The sequence below is a fragment of the Melozone crissalis genome, unplaced genomic scaffold, assembly GCF_028551555.1.
Source record: "Melozone crissalis strain CALT ecotype California unplaced genomic scaffold, PUWL_Pcris_2 ptg000042l_1, whole genome shotgun sequence".
Lineage (NCBI taxonomy): Eukaryota > Metazoa > Chordata > Aves > Passeriformes > Passerellidae > Melozone > Melozone crissalis.
Window position 1 is genome coordinate 61,760,676 of NW_026535820.1, and position 16,756 is coordinate 61,777,431.

General features: G+C 37.2%; 1 protein-coding gene across 1 annotated transcript in view; it reads left to right on the top strand.

The window, feature by feature from the left end:
- Positions 1-16,756, top strand: part of CDKAL1 (CDK5 regulatory subunit associated protein 1 like 1) — a 377,883-nt gene that overhangs the window by 158,394 nt on the left and 202,733 nt on the right. The window contains exon 9 of the mRNA XM_054284911.1: positions 13,348-13,451. Coding sequence (XP_054140886.1) covers positions 13,348-13,451 — 104 coding nt within the window. The remainder of the gene's footprint in view (positions 1-13,347; positions 13,452-16,756) is intronic.

Sequence of the window (16,756 nt, forward strand, 5' to 3'; positions counted from 1 at the left end):
CTTTGTGGTTCAGACAGCTGCTGAACTTACTGCAGAGACTATAATAGGAATTTTCATCATTAAGCTTAAACTAGGCCTTGCTTGTTCATTCCAGCAGCTTATGTATTTTTGAGTGTTGTTTCCTTGAGTGTAGTGTTAAAGTCAAATATAGGAGTGAAGCCATACCTCTTAATAAAACAAAAGTCAGTTAAACAAACAGAGTTACAATCACAGAATGGTTTGGGTTGGAAGGACCTTAAGGATCGCCTCGATCCAACCCCCCTGCCATCCCCAGGGACACCTTCCCCTAGACCAGGTTGCTCAAAGGCCCATCCAACCTGGCCTTAAACGCTTCAGGGTATGGAGCATCCAGAACTTCCCTGTTCCAGTGCACTACCACCCTCACAGTGAAGAATTTCATCCTTATATCTAATTTATAACCTACTTTCTTTCAGTTTGATTTATGGATATTCTTTTAAATGGCACTTACTGCCAGCTAGTTCTCAAAAGTAATATTGCTCTACCTATATCCACTTTAAACTCTGGTCTCTGCTGTCCTCCTGCTCTTCTTTAGGAGTTTAGGATTTATGATGTATTATATACATGTGGAATATTTTATGAATGTTGTTGAATACTGTATGCTCAATTTTTTTCTTATGAAAAAAATATGTGGGGAAAAGTAAAGTTCTCTTTTGAAGTAAAATTATGAGACTATAATACATAAATACTCAGTAAATAAAATGGCTTTTTAATTTTAGTCTAGAGGAGCTGAATGGCTTTATTTTCCAAAGGGATGAATGCTGCTCTGTGAAGCAAAGCTTAGAGACCTATCTCCATCAAGTCTTGTGAGACTGGAAAGTTTGATTCTATAGTTTGCATAAACTGCCTTAGACATGAGCACACACAACAGCTTACTGCACATCTGCTCATTGGGGGCTTTTCTTTTTTGTTTATGCAATTTACAATCAATTTAATACAATCAGGTCTATTCCCCACTCCCCATTCTTTTCTTTTACATGTGGAAAAGGTGTCTTTGCAGAAGAGAGATTAGGATTTTAGGGTGAATTCAAGTTGAGTGAATTCAGAAGTTAGAATATGGCCAAACGTAACACACAACAAAACGGATAAATTTAACCTTTTGTTTTTATTAAGATTTGTTTACATTTTGGGTTGATATGAACATTTCAAAGGAATGTGGAGAGGCACAAATACACTCCCCAATTCAGGGAACTAAATTATGGCACACATCTGCTCACGCTCATACATGTGGACACAAACCTAAACCTGGAGCAGCAGAAGTCCTTGGTTTCTAGGAAGGAGTTGTGTTCTTGTTGGGTTCCAGGGTCTCAAAGGGATGAGATCAGCTGTGGTGCAGCTGTTCCAGTACTTGGTGGCTGTCATGGCACATTATTTCCTTCGGTCTGATGGTATTTTCCTGGGTTTTTTTCCACAACTTGCATCCATTGCTTCTATTTCTGAGACCTTGAACCTCCAACAGCAGCCTGGCTGTGCCTTCAATGTATGCTCCCATCATCCCTTTGTAGACAGCAGTAAGACCTCCTCATTCCAACAAGGAACAAGCCAGTTTTCTTCATGAGGTTCCTGTTAGACCCTTTTCTCCAGGCTATTGATATCCCTCTGAATAGCAAACCCACCTTCCAGCATGTGAAGTAATCCCCCCAACTCCACTTTCAGATTTGCTGCAGATATATTGCTAATAAAGTTGGGAGATTGGAGTGTCCCCAGCATCTGTCAGTCCCTGGAGAACATGTGACCAGTTAGACTTCGCACTGCTCACCACATCCCAACAGTCCAGCCCATTTTTAACCCCCTCTGCTGAACACCTATTCAATCCATATCACAGAAGTTTGACTTTGCAGTTTCTAGGGGAGCCTTGCAAGTTTAAAATAATAAAAAAAATCAGGTCTCACTACATCCCCAGGCTTCCCTATCCCATGGGGTTAGTCACCACCTCTTTGTAGAAGGCAAGGTCAGTTCATGTCTTCAGACAGCTCAGCCTCTTGAGAAAAATGTCTATTTAACCCATGTCTAGAAAAGCACATAAGCATCTTGTAGTATGTCATCAACCATATTTGTGAAAGCATCCTTGCAGGGAAGTAACTGATCTGTGTTCTGTGGGAATCCATCAGCTTGTTGGGTCTTGTTCAGCAGCCCATAGGCACATCCTGCAAAACTCCCAATCATCCAAAAGACTGGGTCTTTTAAAGAACTTGGTTGAAGCTGAAAAAAATAGTTCAAGTCAGCCATTGCAAAGATGACATTGTAGCCAGATGGAGATGTGGAAATACGAGAAAAAGCTGCCATTTGAGTATTGACTAAGGCCTGTAAACAACTGAATTGCTGAGCTACTTTGTGTTTTGTCTGTCCATTCCTTTTTATTGTTAAGTCTTGCTTTGGATGACTAGGGCTGCCTCTTGTGTATTTTCCAGCCTGTAATGTCTAGAAGGCTGTTTAGACCCTGAATCCCCAAGAGGTTCTGTGGCCTGTTTTTAATGCTCTGATTTATGCATTAAGTGCTTTAGTAATGGTCTTTCTGATTTTCTTTTAAATGACTGACCGTAACTATCTGAGTTGCAATGGAAGTGACAAGGCAAAAAAAAAAAGTCATCTTAAGTCTAAAGCTCGTTGTCCATCTTAGTGCTTTACAAAAAAAAAAGCTAGCAAATTATGGTTTCTGTCAGAGCTGGCAGCAATTGAACTGGAAAAGTTTCAGGCTCACCACAGACTTGAGTAGTTAAAGAGGAAATCAAAGCATACAAACACTGGCCAACTAGCTTGGAAGAATGTCAGACCATTCCAGTCACTGGGACATGAGGACAGTGCAGGAGAGTTACAAGCATACAGGTCACCAAATGCAAGACGAGATGAACAACTTGAGAAAATGACATGGAAAAAACCACCGGAAAGTAGAATAAAAGATCTGAGGAATTATTAGAATGAGAGAAGTCTAGAGAAGTAAAGCAGATGGAGAAGTTGATGATCATTAGTAATGAAAAATTACAGTTTTTCTGTTTTTTTCTGTACTGTCACTAGTTTTAAATTCTGCAAAATATACTTAAATACATTCAAAGAATAACATTAGAAAAAAATGAAAATAAAATAATTCATAACTGTTTAAGTAAGAAGGTTATGTCCATGGTCTGACTGACTCAACTCTGTAACTGTGCAAAAAGGGGATTAATTTGCTTCTAAAAATCCCTTTGGAGATTCTTAAAGGCAAACATAAGGGCCCTGGTTTAAATTTCTGTTTTTAAAAGAAATCAGGCCATGCATCTTACAAGAAAAATCTGTTTAAATCAGTCCATTAAATTGCTTGGGAAATCTGCAATTTAGGATTGGGCAATTAGTGTTGAAATGTGTGGTCTTCTTTCATTTTACATTGACGAAGTAATACATAGGGAGGAGTATGTATTTGAAGCATATATGTATCTATTGCTGCACAGATGCTTTCATTTCCCAGCAGGACTAACAATTTTATTGCACGACAGAAATGACATTTAGGAGCAACAGCATAGTATTAATTACTTAGATCCTGGTCCACATTGCAGTTTCCAACACTCCTACTGCTTCCACAACCAGGAGGACATTTTGGGGCAGAAAGGTTTATGTGCATGCAGTCATTGGGAAGGGTTTCTTTCTAGTGATGCCTGAAAGATAGGCTGGAAGTAAATCCCCATAGAGTATGTCTACAGAGCAGGTACTTGTTTACTGCAGTGCTGGTGGTGAGGGGGATATCTCCTCCTAGCTCACCCACCTCTGTCAAGTACTCTAGTATGTTTGTACAGTAGGTATTGTTTAGGGTCACTATGTAACTACACCATCATCATGTAAGCTCCAGAACTAATTTACATTGCATGATCTCATGGTTATTAGTTCTTTCACACTGCACTTGCATCTCCCCAATTTGGAGGTTGTCAGGGGTCTTTGATGAAGGCTTCCAAGGTCTTCTTAGCATCTGAACTTTTCAAATTTGTCTTTGGAGCAGGTGCACTTACAGTGTTCCTTGGTCTGTCTGGTCTTGGCTGGTCTAAATTCTTAATTTTCTGTCTAATTGGCTTTGCACTTGCAATTTTTCATTAGTACTATACTTGTCTATATCTAAAACTATCCACCTGGTGAGATTTTTTCCTATTTTTTGTCTATTCAGCATTAAGCAACTAGTTAACTGTATACTAGTCATTATATTGTATAAAAAGGTATTTATATCAGGTTGTATAGGTATAAAAAGCTATGATTCAGGTTATATTGATATCAGGTAATAAAGATATATAAAAGGTCATGATTTAGGTTATGTTGATATCAGGTTATATTGATATCTTATAACTCAAGCTATATAAGCACCTTTTAACTTTGACTTAAGTTATAATTGGTGAGTTCGTTTTTTATTATGCAGTTACTTCCATTATTTTACCCAAACAATTCAGATCCAGTTTCCCACAGACATTTTACAAATGCTTTTTTGGAAATTGGTCTGATGGCAATCTCAGATAAAGTCTAAATTAAGCCTGGTAGTTTTAGTGCTGCTGAAATGTGACTTTTTTCCCCCTCAGGATGTTTTGACCAGTACAAAAACAATACCTTTTATCCCAAGAATCTGTGTGGTACCTGCTGTATGTTACAGAATAAACTGCAGCCTAATGTTTCCTTGAGATTTCACCACTCTAAAAGGGTCTGTCCCAAAAGCCATTTAGGAAGTAAAAACAATAGCTCTTGTCACAGGCAGTGGTCTACTTTTCAACCATGTTTTCTGTGGGGTTGATTCAGAAGCTGCTAATATTGTGAAAATGCATGGTAAGTGAAGTGGATTGATTATAGAAGGACACTTGACTCCCTTTAGCCTTATTCCAGTCATAGAGATCTGCTGAAATGCTTCATTCCTGAAACAGAACTTTAAATGTGCTCATTATACACACCCAGGCCCCTAAAATTCACAATTTTAATTGAAATAGTAGTATGTCATTAAAAATCTTTGAAAGCTTGATTTTTTAAAGCTTTTGAAATTGTTCATTGCTAACCCAATTATGTTTTGCAGTACATTCTGTGTAAGCTTTGCTAAGTCATCTACCCCCCAGTAGAGTATTTTAAATACAATTATACTATTTGTTGCTTTAAATACTAAGGCAGTTGTCAAATCACAGCCCTCTGCAACTTTATAAATTAAAGCAAGTCTCCAAGAATCCTGTTCTCAGGGGTCATTTTCCAGCCACTGCTGCTCATTAGGAGGGATCTGAGAGTTACAGTTCCTCATGCATGGTGATAAAGTCTTGTTGGGCTGTTCTGCCACTGGGTCTCTGGGATTAGCTGTGAGCAGATTTCTAAGAAAGTATCTTTTTTTCTGAGATTCTTCTGCCATAGCTCTTCATTTCTACCCCCTTCATTACTGCTGTTTGACTGAGACCAGGAGTCATCATCTTCTAAATATTATGGCTGTTTATGAAGTGCTGAAAGAATTGATGACTTGTAGTTACAAAACCATGGCATTTTCTGCTCCATGCAACCACAGAACCTCATTTATCTACCTGTGCTGTTTTAGCTGAGTTGCTTTCTTAATATTAATGCCTGTCTTGATCTGTCCCCGAAGCTGATTTCTACATAGCCACACAGCTATTTGGAAATACTTATTTTAAAATAAGTTATGTCTCTGTGAATCATAGGGCTTTAGTTTGAATTGTATAGAAAAAAAACCCCAGCATTGCAGTTTCCAGTAAGCATCATGGTCTGCATTGTTTTGGGTCAGGATGGGGAGCACAAATGTGTGCACCTTAGCAGTGGAACATTTTATCTTGTAATGTCAATTTAGAATGCCTTAATATATTAATTCAGTTGCAAAACTGTGTGGCCAGAGTAACTAATCAAGAAGTTCATTAGACAAACACTGAAAAGTTCCATTGATGCACTTGATTTTAAATCATTGACCTTGAAGTGAGCAAGGTGAATGTAGATGATATAACTACACAGCTGTGACCTTTGAATCACCTACACTTGACTGAAGGAATTCAGTTTCAGAAAATGCAAATATTTAAAGTATGAAATTGAATCATGTTATGGCTTATCAAACCAATGGAGCTCCTTCTCTCCAAATTCCTTTTGATTAGTAACTAGTGAGACATTACCAAATAAGACACGGGCTTCCAAGATCTTTAGAAGAACAAAATTTAATGCATTTCCTTGCTATTTTGCTGAGCATGGCATGAGTTGCAGAATTAAAAAACAGCATCTCATGGTGGCATCCTACTTTGAGAAAATGTGTGCAGTCCCATGTGTTGTATAGTATTGCTTGAAAGGTCATACTATTTTCTGCTAAACCTCTTTTGAGAGACTTTTCAGGCTGGCATTGCACTTTCAGAGAACTTCTATCACAGCATATCTCTAAAATACTTGGCTACAAGGATAAGTCCAGACAAGTCCTGTTCTTATCATATCGAAAATGTTGTAACCTCAAGTGCGTGTGTGTACCTGTGGCTGGTGTCCAAGCTGGGATACCAGAAACAGTATTTCTGTAATAATGTGGTTTGCTGCTTAGACTAATTAGCCTTTATGAGAAATTGCTTGCCACTGTTTCAGAAGTATTTTAAATCTTGAATATTTTTAAAGTGAAAACAACCTCGCATACCCCAGATACTTGTCAGGAAGTTATACTCCCTGCCATTGTGAGTTGAAAAGCTTTATTGTGAAATGTGCAAACTTCAAGCAAAAGAACAGTTTCCTGAAAACAAGTCATGCCCCCTTTTTTTTTTTTAAACTTTTTTTTTTTTAATTTTCTTGTGAAGGACTTTTTTTCCCCCTGATCCATTACTGTTATGCGTGAGGGAATTTAGATATTTTGGAAGCAAAAGTAGACTTCATAGAGGTAGAATATGAAGAAGTATTACTGGCATTTAATTCTACAAATATAGTATGATATTGAACCATAAGTATAGTGTCAGTGCTGTTAGGTTTTCAAAACTTGGTATTCTAAGCAGAAAAACATTTGTAGAATTCTACTAGCTTTTGATGAATAATTTGTGACTAGTATCCATCTTTTCACCTGCTGGCAGTAGGTATTTTGTGTATTTCTTTTGCTCAGTCAAGCCTGCAAAGGGAGTTTTCTCTGTATTCACACTACAGAACATTTTTGTCAAAATTACATTTGATAGAAACTGTAAAAATATCTTTTAACAGCATAAATCTCTTCTCTAACCTGTATTTTGAAGCAAGCAAGTGATGTTCTCCTTTCAGGAAAACCATACTTTTAGTACAAAGTATTCTTGGCCTGGAGCTTTTGAGACCACCTGAGGAAGTCTGGTGGTGGGTGCAGAGAAATGGTGTGGGAGACAGTGATGAGCAAGCTTTTCATGTTTGTATTGATATAATGTGCCAGGGGGGTCAGTGGCACTGCAATACTGGCAGAATTTTTTCTTTTATTTTTTTTAAATAGGACAAACTTCATAAAATTTTGAATATGTAAAGTTAGTCAGATCTCATAATGGCAAATATTAGTGTTTAGTCTGAATTGTGATTAATGATTTTATGCAAATTTTGCCAATTTGGTACACTACCTCAGAAGCAAGCAGGATTTTGCCAGATTATTCCAGAAATTGAGGGAACACTTCCCCAAGACTAACCACCTGCAGAGTAGCAGAGATTTTCTATCACATTTTATATATATTATATATATTTTATGTATGAACATTCATCTCTCTCATCTTGCTCACAGATGTGTGGTCTTGATCAGTCACTTTCAATTTGAGTGACACACACACTAATGGCTCATCACACGCTGTAATTGAGCTGTTTTCTGATCCTTGAATGAAAGATGTTTTATATTTTTCCTATCTGAGCGTGGAATCTTGTCTTCACTAAACTTAGTGGCATAAGTCCCGCTAAGAGGAGCCAGCATATTTTTCCTCGTGTCTGCACTCTCATGCTTGTCTGCTGCTGAAATCCACTGATTAGTCCCACTGAAGGAAAGTCTTTATTTGTCTGCTGTGTCATAAGCATTCCTACTCATAATTAGTTCCATGTGTAAGGGGGAGCCTTTCATGTTAAGTGTGTGTTTTATGAGGAATATTACTGTTTTGAAAATGAAGAGTCGGGTTAGTATAATGCAAAACATGAGCACATAGTAGATAAACATTGTAAAGACCACTGTTACCTATGTCTACAAGAAAATTTTAGGCACTTTACCAAAATGTTGATGATGCTCAGTTTGGTAATGTGTTTGAAAAGTGTTTTAATTAGCCACATGGTGGTGATTTATCTGTGGATAATATTTTATCTTGCTGTGAATAGTTCTGTGTATTGGGCACATAGCTGATTAAAGGTTAATAATTCAAAGCGAAAGGTTAATAATTCAAAGTACTTTAATCAGTTTAGTATGTTGGAAAACCAAGGCTCGGTGTTTTTTGTTCTGGAATCACTCTAAAATTTAGCCAAAACAAATTGGCAATTACAAACACAAAGATCATTAATTATTTTCTATAAATGTCTGTGATTTCTTTGTGCAAAAAAAAAAAAAGCTTTGACCTGCATCAGTACAAACTAACATTTGCAAACAGCTATAAATGCTTCAAGAATGCTCCCAGTTTAACACAAAGCAAATACTCTCTTGCAAGTACTGGCTTCTTGGCTGTGTAGTCCTATGTATGTGAGCTGGAGCTGTGGTAAAGGCTGGTTTTTAAGGAGGTGTTGGTTTTAGGTGAACCGCTTGGTGGTGGATGCCACTTAGTGAGAGGCAGTGCTCAGATTCTCAGAGTTCCCAAAGCCTTTTTCCACTTGATTGTCTGTGGTCTGAGTGTGTGGCAGCATGGACATATGAGTAATTTGTTATGCTGGAAACTTGGAGAGGAGGCTGGCTTACTAGGGAAGAAACCACTACAGATCCTTGATTATACTTATGGTTTAGTTTAAATTTCTATTTTGAAGAATTGGTAATTCTTATATCTGTGAAAAGTGGTTAGTTCAGCATTTTTACAAGTAGTTTAAATCTGCATCCTTTTGTTGATCGGCTGTATCCCAAAAGATTATTTCCTTATCCAAGTTGTTATTAACAAATATAGTACAAACAGGGTATAGAAGTTTTGTCTCCTTTAGTTTGCTTTCTAAAACTGATCCTTTTGTATGTGACATCTAAGTCTGTCTCTTTCTGGTTTTGTTTTATCATCTCTTTAAGTACCAAAGAAATGAAAAAACTAAATTATTTAGACGTGTCCAATAATTCTGTTTTATAGTGGAATAAGTTAATTACCACAGCAAAACTTGAAAAAAGTCTGCCTCCAAGTTCCAACTTTCAGCTCCTACCCCAAAATAAATCAACAAACCCTCTGAAGTTGTACTTAAAGACCATAGTAATAAATGTCTCAGAAGCAATACCACATACTACAGTGAATATTTGGAAAATATAATATTGTGAAAATATTGGCAAATATCATATTAATACTGTGAATATTTGGAAAATATCTTCTTCTTTATTCATGCTTGTTTCTCCACATTTCCATGCTCTCTTTGTGACAGAGTTTACTGAAGTACCACAGAAGAGCTGCTGTTGCTGCATGTTTTCAGGTAGTGCAGTCTTGTAGGACAGGAGCATTGATTGAAGATGTGAGAATTATGCTCAAGGTTTGGAGATTAATAATTTCCGTATTTAGCACTGTTGTATAGTACTTAACACTTCTAGTGTTTACTATTTTTGCTGTAAAGATTTTCAAATACTGCTACCCAAATACTGCTACAGAGCAAAATACATAGTAAGGAATGGATATGATTTGTGCATAAATTCTAAGGAGAGGAGAGAAAGAGGTGGCATGGTGTATTTTATAGATGCACCATACATGATAAGGGAACAGGAAAATTCTATGTATACAGCATAAATTCTCCTTTTTACTGCACCTCAACACCAGTTTAGATTTTAGCTCTATTACACAGGAGTAAGTTTAGAAGTTTTTTAAAATAACTTACTAATATTACAGTTTTTAACCATCTTAGGATGACTTGACACACCTGAATGTTGACAAAAAGCATTGCTTTCATTCATAGTTACAGTTCAAGGCAACAAAAAATTTGTGATAAGATTTTTGTTGGAACTCTTAAGGCAGAATTTGCAAATTTAAGGAAATTAAAAAAGTTGTTGCATTTTTCTCATTTGTTGTTGTTTTTTATCCAAAGCTGAGCTTCAATTTGAGCCCAATAAATTTACTTTATCCCAAGAGAAAAAATCTTGGTGCATCCCTTTGTTACTGATGGCAGACAGAATTCTCTTCTGTGATTGAAAAAGCCAGTGTTAAAGTAACCTGCTGTTCAAGGGGCAGGATAGTTGTAGTAAAATTTCTTCTTGACCCGAGAAGTTTGACAAAATAGCAGGTAATTTTATTTTCTTGGAGAAAACAAAAGTTAGTATAGTACAAAGGTTAGTACATAATATCACACCTTTTTTGTTTTGCTTCCAAAAGGGCAGATATATTTGTTCTGAAACTGATTTTATGTTTCCTTGACTGTTCTGTAATGTTTTTTCTCTGTGTAGCTGTGTGGAAAGAGGCTGGTTTGCTGAATGAATGATGTGGAGGGAGAGGAGTGTGACAGTGGTATGTTGTGATGGGAACATACTTAGAAATGAAGTGTTGGCTTGAATGGATAGTTGTGCTTTAAAAACAAACTAACAAAAAAGAAAATCAAGAAAAGAAAAAAAAAGGAGGGAGGCATGCTTTGTGTAAGGGGAGCATGGAGGGGAAGAAATACCCATGGGCTTTGAGGGAAAGCCATTCATGACAAACTTTAGATGACAGTAACCTAGAAGAAAAACATTTTCATTTGCTACATAGGTTACACAGACAAAGTATAAACCAATTTTCTGCTTACACTTTCTTGATTTCAAGTGCTACCTTTTACACATGCTTCAGATCCTGTGCAATGGAAAGCTTTTGATTTGCAGGAGAAAGGGGAGATACATCTGATGAATAAGTTGCCTTTGGGTGGCAATGAGTCACTTATTTGGAACAGGTTGTAAATATTCAGATTTAGGGATTTTTTCTTTTTTTAATACCCTGTTGGATATTCTACTGGCAACCTTTTTCATATACATTTTTAGTTAATAGAACAGTCTGATTGCTGCTGTTAAGCAGTATCTTTTAGTTTTCTGATCTGGAGTGAATGCTAAAATCTGATGTTTTGATCTGGTAGGCACAACAAATAATATACATATCCAGAGAGAATCACAAACTACCTAAATCTTCTTCTAGAACTTAGGATTCTGTTGAATGGAGGTCTCGGGGCTGAGGGGATGTGCAGTGTCAGGAGGGCAGCTGAACAAATTCTGGGCAGTGTTCTGCCCTTCCTGAACCCCTGCTTATGCAAAAGCAGCAGAACTAACATGAGTGGAGTCTTTGTAAAGAAAAACCTTTGGAGTTTGCAAAGCACTAATCAGCTAGTCATGGAGATGCCAGACATCCTAATAGAAGACAAAATACATCTAAGTAGTAAACGCAGTCTTGGAGCTGGTGACTTCATCAAAACCTGCCCTGTGCTATCTTTTCCTTTTTGATATTGTTTTGAAAGTACTCTGGTATTAGTTCCAACTATGCTGTAATTGGAACATTTGCCTTTTCTGGTACCTAAATGTTTTCTTGTCCTGTTTAATATCTCTATTGATGAGGGGATCAAGTGCATCCTCAGTAAGTCTGCAGATGATGGTAAAGTTGGGCTGGGGTGTAGATCTGCTGGAGGGTAGGAAGGGTCTGCAGAGGGAGCTGAACAGGCTGGGTTGGTGGGTCAAGGCCATCCTTAGGAATTTCAGAAAGGCCAAATGCTGGGTCCTGCACTTGGATTGCAAGAACCCCTTGCAGTGCTACAGGCTGGGGGAAGAGTGGACAGAACACTGTCTTGTGGAAAAGCACCTGGGGATGCTGGTTCACAGTGGCTGAACAGGAGCCAGCAGTGCCCAGGTGGCCAAGAAGGCCAATGGCCCTGGCCTGTATCAGCAATAGTGTGGCCAGCAGGACCAGGGCAGGGATTGTCCCTCTGTACTCAGCACTGGTGAGGCCACACCTCAAATCCTGTGTTCAGTTGTGGACCTCTCACTGCAAGGAGGAGATTGAGGGGCTGGTTTGTGTCCAGAGAAGGGGATCAGGAGCACAAGCATGGTGAGGAGCAGCTGAGGGAGCTGGGGGTTTCAGCCTGGAGAAAAGGAGGCTCTGGGAAGACCTTATCACCCTCTAGAGATGCCTGAGAGTGTAGCCAAGTGGGGGTCACTTGCCAGGAAACCAGTGACAGGGCAAGAGGAAAAGGCCTCAAGCTATGCCAGGGGAGGTTGAAGATGGACATCAGGAAGAGCAGACATCAGAAAGTGTGGCCAGGCATTGAAGCAGGTTGCCCTGGGAAGTGGTAGAGTCACCATTCTTGGAAGTGTTCAAGAGATGAATGTAGCATTTAGTGCTGTGGTTTATTTGATACAGTGGTGATCAGTCAAATGTTGGACTTGATGATCTTGGAGGTCTCTTCCAGCCTTAAAGATTGTATGATTTTATGAAGCTGTGGCCTGGACAGAATTTATGGTCTTCTAGTAAGCATGAACAGTAGAAATATTTAAAGAGTTTTTTGGGGTCTGTGAGGTTTTTAGGGCTTAGGTTTAAATGCTTTAACCTGAAAAATCCTAGAGCAATATCAGCTCTAAAAAAGGGGAGAAGGGAAGAAAAGCATAACAGGCTTACGATGAGAGGTAGTTTTTGTTTGTTTTGGTCTTTCCATCCTTGTACTCTGAATAAGTCTGCCTTTAATATATTGTCAGGTAAATTAGAAGCAATCATATGATTTCTTCACTTTCTTGTATGAGTTTTCATTAGTTCTGCAGTCTTTTGTGCCAAACTCTCTTTTCTAGTTGGTGATTCTGTCTTCATTATGTTGTTTGTTCTATTTATACAAGCCAAAGGAAAGTTAAAAAAATTAATGGAAATGGCTTTTCAAGGATACGCACTTCTAGAAATCCACTTTCAACCTTTTGGGACTTATTTCATTTACTTTCTTGTTCAGGTTGGATTTTTTATGTAATAGAGGGATCGGAAACCTGGAGATTGATTTTTAGTAATAAAAAATTATTAACCTGATTATACTTTTCTAAAAATATTTAAATTCCTACTCTTAGTGTTGTATGTGGTTCCCACTGATTTTTTTTCCAAATTTCATATAGATGTGAAAGATCCTTTAAGAAGTTAGGACAGCAAAACAGTTTTAAAACTATTCCATTGATTTAAAAGCAAAATACTACTATTTTCTGGTCATAGATATAAAAACTCATTTTTCCAGAGGTACTTAATAAATACAACTGTGCCTATAAAGGCTTTCCTGGTTAGCAACTGAGAATTTTGATTTTCTGAACAGGTGTCTCAATGCATGTACCTACTGTAAAACTAAGCACGCCAGAGGAGATCTAGCAAGTTATCCTATTGAAGAACTGGTGGACAGAGCCAAGCAGTCTTTTCAAGGTAAGAAATTTTATCCCTACAATAAAAGTCAGCCACTGAAGCATATCTGGGCTTACCTTCACACATAATAATTGGGGTACAATATGACTCTGTTCTTATTAGTAGTCATAGCTGTGACTCTGTGGTAGAAAGCCATGCTTTTGTTATGGTGTGCACATCTATTTGCAAAATGCAGTCTTTTAAGGTGTATTTTATTTTTGGTTTTGTATTGTTCAAGTGAAGTTCTGTGCGTGGTTCTTTTGGAGGTGATGTGGAAATGGTAAAATTTGTTCATTTTACTTTATTTCTAATTTCTTAAAGAAGGTGATGGAAACCTTTTTCATTCAGCTATGAAAACTTATTGAGCCTCCCAAGGATTCTTAAACCCTATTCAGCAATACATTGATTTTGCTGGTAGTTGATTTAGTGGAGACATCCTGGGGTCTTTCTGAGACCCATTCAAAACTTATCAGCTTTTAACTTCAGTAGGATATTTGAAGTGTAACATGGATTCAATCAAATACTAAGTTTTTCCTGCAGTACACTATCTAGGGCCAGTATCTGCCTAAAGCTCTTGCATGTATGTTAGTTATGATAGCTTTATTGTATCTTAGTATTCATTCTTTATATCTAAATTTTACCTGTGTTTCAAAAATACAGATTTCAAATTATGCCAGTATTCATTGTGAAGGCACAGGTAATGTTTGTTCTGTTTGTGTACCATTTTGAAGGACTGAAATGTACATTAAAAACACTCAGGTAATTCTGGTGTAGCAGCTTCTTCATCTTTGTATGGAATGCTTTGAATCAAAAGGAGTAAATGCAACATTTGATGTCACATCCTCTGTGGTTGCACAGACAGTGCATCCTCTGGGCTTCACTTATGGCTCTGAGAGTTGCAAATGTTCTAGTAAGAAGTCTCCAATGACTGAAAGTTTTTTTGAATCTATCCTTATTTAGGGATCCATAATGAATCTTACTTAGGCCAGTGATAAACTTTTGTCTATTCCTATCAGTTGTGTGCAAGGAAACCCTTTTTCCTAATCAAAGCCCATATTCACAAATTCTGAGTTCTACATTATGCACACAGAAGGTTCTTGCTTAAAGTTGAAAATGCCCTTTCCTTTCACTTGTGTGAAAAGCCAAGTACCTCTCTTTTCTTCTGTGAAGCTCATCTGTGATTTCCACTATTTTTTCTTATTGTTTAGGTTTCTAGAATTAATGCACTCATTGTTGTGCATTGGATTGGCTGCTAGGATTGTCTGACAGGAATCCTGTCATGTCAGATTTCTTGGTTTAGTAGGATAAGTTTCTAAAACCTATTTACATATTGTGAAATAATCAATAACTGAAATAGAGGATACATAAATACGCTTGTTATTTTGGTGGAGAAGCAGCTCAGGAAACGTTTTTCAGAAAGCTAGGAGTTTTCAGTAATATAAACCAGATGATTTTGAAATTGGCAAGTAGTTACTGGGCAGGAGAGAAGCTGCCATTTGTAAGTAGCGTAAGAATTGTTACTCAGCACTGCATAGCTGTTCTAAAGAAACTTTGGATTATTCTTCAAGAAAGTATGACAAAGATAAGATGTGTAATAAGTCAGGCTTATGACCTTGTTTAAGTTAACTATCTAAATTTTATTTGGATTTATGGCATGTGTGGAAAGAAAAAACCCCAGACTTGTCTGTCCTGTTATAATTGTACCTATATACCATAAATTCCACATTGTATTAGCATAAAGATGTATTTACTTGGCATAACAACAAAGAAAACTCAAGTTTTGTTTGTCTTTGCAGACAATGAATGTGAGATTTTGGAAAGTATTTTCAACTTGAGTATTGTACATTTGGATTGAAAAATGAGTAATTCAATTCATGTGTTGTACTTTGGCCTTTATTATAAATATTGACTCTTTCAAAATAATTTGATTTCTAATGGAAAAAGTTGCCCTTAAGCTATTGTTTTGAAATTTCTTGAAGAAATGCTATGACGTTCCTCACAGCAGGCATCTCCAGGGAGTTCTATTCTTGTTTGGCCTTACACTACTACCTCTGTTAGAGGCCATAAGGAAAGAAGCAAGTATTTATTCAGTTGTAAAATGGCTTTGCCTCCAGCTTTCGCATACTTAGAAATGGATGAAATAGTTAGAGCCTTAGTTTGCAGTGCATGGAGAATTTATTACTGTCAGCTTGCTGCAGCTGTGGGCTGCAGAATCTTCATCAATCCAGTGAAAGACTTTAGCAATTCAAAGCCATTATTCAATTTTTTGCTGAGTTGTTGAGCCACAATCTCTTCAACAATCACTTCTGTTTTCACAGAAGATGTATTGCTGAAGCTCTAGTTAAAAACAGGGAGGTACAGATGTGCCATGAAAAGTTTTTCCACTTCGAAAACTGATTGAAAACAGATTGCTGAAATCACCACGATTGAACAAATATTAGCCTATTTCTTGTACTTTTTCAGCCTCTGAAATAAGCTGTTTTTCTTTTTTTATATTATTTTAATATCTTGAATTCAATGCAATGTGCAAAAAACTGTTGTAGATTTCTAGCACACGCTGCATACTTTCATAATGCCTTGGACTAAGTGTTCAGTACTAAGGTGTACTGAAATTGAGGGGGTTTTGCATACTTTTGCATGGTTAATGTTTCCTCTCAACTCCATAATAGTTTTGAAGTTACAAGTCACATGAACTTGAATATTTCAGAAAATTTCATTACAAAAATAACCTATCTTAAGTTGAAAGTGGTTTGTTGAGTATTTTCATTTTTTAACTTTAATGGTTTTTTCTGTGAACTTCAACTGTTAGTAAGTAGTAGTTTAATATTTTTTACATGAGCAGCGATGTCAAATCAGAATATATAGCAGAGTTCTGTAAGGAAAGCTAGTAAAAGAAAAAGTATTGTGAAATACAGTAGAGTGGTCTTTGAGTGGAGAACAAATGTCTACTGTTAGGTTGTTTATGCAGGGTTTTTCTACAGCTGATTGTACAGCGCTTTCTTTGTGTCATCAATTTATTAGTAAGTTTTTTCAAAATGTGCTGTGTCATGTTCAGTGCTGTATTTTAGGGGATTGCATTTACAGTTATAAGAGGGCTCTTTCTTTCCTGGGCAGAGAAACTTTATGTATAACAATGTGGTTTTGCTTAGTATATAAAGTGGAAGGCTAGGGGAGCTGCCATTGGTGAACAGTATTCCAAGGAGACACAAAAGTAAAACAAGCCTGAACTTTGAATATTGTGTGGAGTGGGGTCCTGGGATGGCTTTGGCTAAATTGCAGGACTTGAAATTGATTTTTTTCCTTAAGTGGGGCTTTCATTATTATAA